The 7500-nt window shown below is 45.2% G+C and overlaps 1 protein-coding gene across 1 annotated transcript in view; it reads left to right on the forward strand.

The window, feature by feature from the left end:
- Window positions 1–7500, forward strand: part of srbd1 (S1 RNA binding domain 1) — a 108615-nt gene that overhangs the window by 82300 nt on the left and 18815 nt on the right. The window contains 2 exon segments of the mRNA XM_042066359.1: window positions 1–166; window positions 476–607. The exon segment at window positions 1–166 is cut by the window's left edge and continues 11 nt beyond it. Coding sequence (XP_041922293.1) covers window positions 1–166; window positions 476–607 — 298 coding nt within the window.

Raw genomic sequence — 7500 nt, forward strand, 5'->3', positions numbered from 1 at the left:
GTCTGAATGCGGGCCGGGCGCGCAGCATCGCTGAGTGGCGGGAGACGAGCGGGCCCTTCCAGAACCGCGAGCAACTGCAGGGGGTCAAGGGCCTGGGCCCCAAGAGCTTCCAGCAGTGCGCAGGCTTCATCCGCATCAACCCCGAGACTGCCGTCAGGGCACACAGGTACCTCACACACCTCATACAGGTACCTCACACACCTCATACACCTCACACAGGTACCTCACACACCTCACACAGGTACCTCACACACCTCATACACCTCACATAGGTACCTCACACACCTCACACAGGTACCTTACACCCCTCACACAGGTACCTCACACAGGAACCTCACACACCTCACACAGGTACCTCACACACCTCACACAGACACCTCACACAGGTACCTCACCACCTCATCCAGTTCTTTTATGTTTGAATCATAGACGGTGTGACTGGTGAGGCGTTGCTATGGTATTTGTTTTTGTTTAGTGATGACAACCCGGCTGCTGAGAAGCCATTGGCCAAGAAGGGGAAAGGGAAAGCCAGCCAGCCAATCAGTGATCAGCTCAACCCTCTTGACCAGACGTGCATTCATCCAGAGTCATACAGCATTGCCATGAAGTAAGCCCACACACACACCACACACACACACACACACACACACACACACACACCACACAATCACGCACACACATCACACACACACACACACACACACACACACACACACACACACACACCACACAATCACACACACACACGCACACACATCACACACACACACACACACACACACACACACACACACACACACACACACACACACACACACACACACACACCGCTCCATCTTGTGTAGTTTTTCCCCATCATGAGTATGCTTGCCCTCACACTCCTGCACATTCTAACAAACCCAGACATGCTTTTCATTACAACAGGATAGGGCCTCAGCTGCAAGTGTCAGTGTGTGTGTGTGTGTGTGTGTGTGTGTGTGTGTGTGTGAGTATGTCAGTGTTTGTGTGTGTATGTGTGAGTATGTCAGTGTGTGTGTGTGTGTGTGTGTGTGTGTGTGTGTGTGTGTGTGTGTGTGTGTGTGTGTGTGTGTGTGTGTGTGTGAGTATGTCAGTGTGTGTGTGTGAGTATGTCATAGTTTGTGTGTGTATGTGTGGGTATGTCAGTGTGTGTGTGTGTGTGAGTATGTCAGTGTGTGTGTGAGTATGTCAGTGTGTGTGTGAGTATGTCAGTGTGTGTGTGAGTATGTCAGTGTTTGTGTGTGTATGTCAGTGTTTGTGTGTGTATGTGTGAGTATGTCAGTGTGTGTGAGTATGTCAGTGTGTGTGTGAGTACGTCAGTGTTTGTGTGTGAGTATGTCAGTGTATGTGTGAGTATGTCAGTGTGTGTGTGTGTGTGAGTATGTTAGTGTTTGTGTGTGTATGTGTGTGTGTGTGTGAGTGAGTGAGTATGTCAGTGTGTGTGTGTGAGTATGTCAGTGTATGTGTGAGTATGTCAGTGTGTGTGTGTGTGTGTGTGAGTATGTCAGTGTTTGTGTGTTTATGTGTGAATATGTCAGTGTGTGTGTGTGTGTGTGTGTGTGTGCGAGTATGTATGTGTGTGTGTGTGTGTGAGTATGTTAGTGTTTGTGTGTGAGTATGTCAGTGTGTGTGTGTGTGTGTGTGAGTATGTCAGTGTGTGTGTGTGTGTGTGAGTATGTCAGTGTGTGTGTGTGAGTATGTCAGTGTTTGTTTGTGTATGTGTGAGTATGTCAGTGTGTGTGTGTGTGTGAGCATGTCAGTGTTTGTGTGTGTATGTGTGAGTATGTCAGTGTGTGTGTGTGTGTGTGTGTGTGAGTGAGTATGTCAGTGTGTGTGTGTGTGTGTGTGTGTGTGTGTGAGCATGTCAGTGTTTGTGTGTGTATGTGTGAGTATGTCAGTGTGTGTGTGTGTGTGTGTGTGTGTGTGTGTGTGTGTGTGTGTGTGTGTGTGTGTGTGTGTGTGTGTGTGAGTATGTCAGTGTGTGTGTGTGTGTGTGTGTGTGTGTGTGAGAGTATGTCAGTGTGTGTGTGTGAGTATGTCAGTGTGTGTGTGTGAGTATGTCCGTGTTTGTGTGTGTATGTGTGAGTATGTCAGTGTTTGTGTGTGTATGTGTGAGTATGTCAGTCTTTGTGTGTGTATGTGTGAGTATGCTTGTGAGTATGCTTGCCCTCACACTCCTGCACATTCTAACAAACCCAGACATGCTTTTCATTACAACAGGATAGGGCCTCAGCTGCAAGTGTCAGTGTGTGTGTGTGAGAGTATGTCAGTGTTTGTGTGTGTGTATGTGTGAGTATGTCAGTGTGTGTGTGTGTGTGTGTGTATGTGTGAGTATGTCAGTGTGTGTGTGTGTGAGTATGTCCGTGTCTGTGTGTGAGTATGTCAGTGTGTGTGTGTGAGTATGTCCGTGTTTGTGTGTGAGTATGTCCGTGTTTGTGTGTGTATGTGTGAGTATGTCAGTGTTTGTGTGTGTATGTGTGAGTATGTCAGTGTATGTGTGAGTATGTCAGTGTTTGTGTGTGTATGTGTGAGTATGTCAGTCTTTGTGTGTGTATGTGTGAGTATGTCAGTGTTTGTGTGTGTATGTGTGTGTATGTCTGTTTGTGTGTGTTTGTGTAAGTATGTCAGTGTGTGTGCGTGTATGAGGGAGAGGTGAGGCTGAAACATCTGTCTTTGTGTAACACACATGACGGCCTCTCTACCTCTAAGTGTGTGTAAAAGTAGTGGAGTGTGTGTTAAATGCGAGAGTGTGGTTGTGTGGATAGATATATGGCACATGATATGAGGTTGTTTTAGTAATGACTGTTAGCACCATAACTGCCACAGCACACTGACGTGTGCGTGTGTGTGTGTGTGTGTGCGTGTGTGCCTGCTCGGACCGCACAGCTGCTATTATGACTACCTCAGCGTTCCACTTGTTACACTTCACACACACACACATTCCAGCATTAACACCAAAATCATACACATGTACATTCACACACATTCATATTGATTCACACACACACATACACACACACACACACACACACACACACACACACATACTCTTAACTTCAGCATAAGGTGAACACAGACATGCTTTAGTATGCTTACATACTCTTGATATGTTTCAGTTATGCTAGCATTAACTTACACACACACACACACACACACACACACACACACACACACACACACACAGAGTAGTTGGGTGTGTTGCAACACCCAGGTCTTGTCACATAATTGTGGGAGCAGTCGGTGCCATATGTTGTGTCAGTCCAGTCCAGCAGGGTTCCGGCCGGTTCACATGGACTCGGCCTGCTGCAGTATATCACCGTGGACAGGCCTCAGGCCTCGGAGCCTCGGGCCTCTCCGCTGAACAACAGCGGCTCTTCTTACTGGAGCAGTTGTGCGCCTCAGTCACCGCCTGCATGGGAGAGGGTCAGCGCAGCTATCTCAGGCATCGCAGCTATTCAAAGGGGGAAAGAAGCCATAAGTCATTATGTCCCATGCATAATGCATTAGAACACGCTCCTCAGGGGCTCACAATGATCGCCTTTCTAATCTAGATTTATTTATTTGGGAAGATACTCTTGTCACTTCAACGTATGTGTGTGTGCGTTTATTTAATTAGGAAGACACTTTGTCACTTCAACTGATCATTATTGACAACCCAGCCTCATATTCACTCATGTACCTGTTTAAAATTGTTTACTATTTTGTAGACCTTTTTCTGCCAATTAATTCAGTTCATGTCAAACTCCATAAAGTAAACTGTATATTCTGAGTACATTTAAAGCATTCTGTTTATACCATGCCTATGTGGGTGTATTTGTTAATGGTTTGGGTAAAATTAGTCGTGTGTGTGTGTGTCAGGGGTCAGAGGTTTAATAATTTCACTTATGTCCCGGAGAGTAGGGGTGCACAATCCAGAAAATGTCACAATTCGATTCTAAATCGATTTTCGATTCAAAAGACGATTCGCAATATATTGTTACTTTTCCCATATGATTGCAGTAGACATACAATTTAAAAGAAAAGAAACACAGCAAATTAAATATAGTTTAATACTACTCAGTGTCAGCTTTGAGTAAGATTTATTGTTTTCATTCTGTCCACTCATAAGAATGGCGAACATTAAGTTATAATTTTGACTACATTATTTACTATAGGCCTACTTGATGATAATATATAGCCTGCCCCTTAACAGTGCCCTGGGCCAATGTACAAAATAGGGAATCACGTAATAGCCATCTGATATTGATGCTGATTGAAGAGGATGCAGCTTGAAGGTTGTTGATATTTCAGTTGAAAATGGAATCAAATTACACCTCTCTCTCTCCTCCCAAAGTAACACTGTTGGTCCTAGCTTACACCTCTCCTCCTTCCTAGTAAGTAGAATGGTAGGCCCTAACTGTTTTTATACTGCACCAGGATTGTGTAGTTTTAGAAGTTTTACAAGCACACACACTAAATGGAGTGCTAGGATTAAAATGCAGACTGCGCCTTTAAATATGGGACTTTTGATCTATCAGCACAGTGCTACAGAAGACTGTTTTCACTCAAATGCAGCTCAATGTTACATGCAAGACTGATGTTTACCGAGCATGCCAAAGTTTTTTTTTTTTTAAACTCTTAGCACTGTTACCATACGTTTTCTCATGATGATATAGAAGGCCCTCCCCAAAATATGTTTTGGATGACGCCTGGTTCACAGAGGTGAAGGGCTGGACAAACACGAAATTGCAAGCTATTTAGTAGGCCTACGCCTAAACAGGCTTTGTTGTTGAAAATCAGTAGTCTGCCACAGCTAACTTTAAGCACAGTAGGCCTAGCATATACACAGCAGTTAAAATTCAAATATCAGCAGCATCATGAGATTGTTATCAGTAGTCTATCGGAAAATCCCGACAGGGCAAACCCGTCGCGAAGCCGAAACGAGAAAAAAGCAACTTTATAAATTATGTCTTTTTAAATTGATTTGTTGCCCTTTTACCGCTTCATGGCTTCTGCTGAGAAACATAGTTCGCCACACAGCACTGAGCTTGAATCAAACATTCTTTAGGCCTACAGTGCAGCTGATCCACCCGTCTGCTTTCTTTAGGCCTACAGTGCAGCTGATCCACCCTTCTGCTTTCACTTTCAATGAAATCCGTTGCCAAAGACCTCAACAGTCCTGCCCTCTGCCGATTCCGGAAGTAAGAGTTCAATATAATTTCTCCATTGACAACTGGACTATAAGCCATAAAATCGTAACTGTCCATGGTAGACATAAAACCAGCTACGACATGAGTATGCGATTGTATATGCTCATATAGATGCCAAAAGTTCATGGGGCATCTATCTTGTTTTGAGATAATTGTGATTTGTTCGCGATTTCACAGAAAAGTACTACACTACCCAACATCCTAATGTGTAAAAGCAGAGCCTTTGATTGGTAGAGATCACTGTTGCCATGGAAATGTTTATGCGTTAACTCCCGCCACTGCGGGCGGTGGTAGTGTAGTGGTTAAGGAGCTGGGCTAGCATGCAGTAGCCTTGAAGTTGTCGGCTTCCACCGTTGTGCCCTTGAGCAAGGCACTTAACCCCAAGTTGCTCCGGGACAATGTAATCACAATGTTATCCCTTGTAATATAGCTGACATATTACTTTGGTCAAGAAGTGTCTGCTAAATGTAATGTCATGTAACATAGAAGTTCATTTACTTGCTCGAACTGGCTTGGGCTTGAAGTTTTTCTCACTTTTGAAAGCTGAATTCAATGAATCAGTTGAACTCAATGTAAACGGTAGGAAGTTAGTCATCTTCTTTCTTACATTCAACAGGAAACATGTTATATGGCACGTTATATGGAAAATGTTCAAAATAATTTCACGATGGATAATTTTGTGATAGCTGATAGGATGAGTAGTCTCTACGCTCGTAAATAAAAATATGTACACAGTCTTGCACCTTAGCCTTTTTTTCGTTTTTCTGTCAGTTTTTTTGCTTGAAATGAAATGTTGTATTATGAGTCACGTAGCTGGTCAGCCTAAGGCAAGGTCTAAAACTCTTATACAGATTTTTCCAGACGTCCATTGGAGAAATGAATGGGAAACTTACTTCCGTAAACTAAGCGCTTTCAGAGGAGGGGCGGGACTGTTGAGCTCTATTGACAGTGGTCTGTTACACATAGCAAAGGACCTCCGAACGCTGGCGTTGGCGCTGACTAGGCTACCTCAGAGCTCTGGGCAACCTCTGCTGAACTCATTATTTTCATTACGTCACGTAAAGAGTGTCCAGGCGTCAAGAGTGTGAAATGGACGCAGTGCCATCTATGGGAATGGCGAGCTAAACCCATTTCAGCACAATAGTTTAAACACTGTTACAAAATGGGGAAAATATGAATCGATATTTGGAATTCTGTGAAGCGATTTTGAATCAGTAGAGCTTGAATCGCACACCCCTACTAAAGAGGTGGAATAATAGCCTGGCTATATCCACCACTGGCCATAGACGGAGAGAACCCTCTCCTTCCTCTCTCCATCTCTCTCTCTCCCTCTCTCTCTCTATCTCTCTCTCTTCTCTTACTCTCTCCCCCTTCAAACTTTTTCTCACTCTCTCTCTCTCTGTCTCACACATACTTAACTCACCCTCTCTCTCCATATATTCTGTCACTCTATCTTTCTTTTTCTCTCCAACTATCTATCTGTTTATCTGTCTGTATGTCTGTCCATATTCCTCTGCATCACTCTCTTTCCCTCTGATTTCTCTCTCTCTCTCTCTCTCTCTCTCTCTCTCTCTCTCTCTCTCTCTCTTTCTCCTTCCCTCTCTTGATCTATTTGTTTTCATTCCTTTCTGTTCTGCTCCATTACCTTCCTAACTAGGCAGAAAGCTCTCTCCTCCACTCCTCCTCCTCTCTTCCTCCCTCTCTTCTCCCTCTCCTCCACTCCTCCTCCTCTCTTCCTCCCTCTCTTCTCCCTCTCCTCCACTCCTCCTCCTCTCTTCCTCCCTCTCTTCTCCCTCTCCTCCACTCCTCCTCCTCTCTTCCTCCCTCTCTTCTCCCTCTCCTCCACTCCTCCTCCTCTCTTCCTCCCTCTCTTCTCCCTCTCCTCCACTCCTCCTCCTCTCTTCATCCCTCTCTTCTCCCTCTCCTACACTCCTCCTCCTCTCTTCATCCCTCTCTTCTCCCTCTCCTACACGCCTCCCTCTTTCTCCTCTACTCCTCCTCCTCTCTTCATCCCTCTCTTCTCCCTCTCCTACACGCCTCCCTCTTTCTCCTCTACTCCTCCTCCTCTCTTCATCCCTCTCTTCTCCCTCTCCTACACGCCTCCCTCTTTCTCCTCTACTCCTCCACCTCTCTTCCTCCCTCTCTTCTCCCTCTCATCCACTCATCATCCTCTCTTCATCCCTCTCTTCTCCCTCTCCTCCACTCCTCCACCTCTCTTCCTCCCTCTCTTCTCCCTCTCCTACACGCCTCCCTCTTTCTCCTCTACTCCTCCTCCTCTCTTCCTCCCTCTCTT

This window comes from Alosa sapidissima, chromosome 16 (genome assembly GCF_018492685.1).
Source record: "Alosa sapidissima isolate fAloSap1 chromosome 16, fAloSap1.pri, whole genome shotgun sequence".
NCBI lineage: Eukaryota > Metazoa > Chordata > Actinopteri > Clupeiformes > Clupeidae > Alosa > Alosa sapidissima.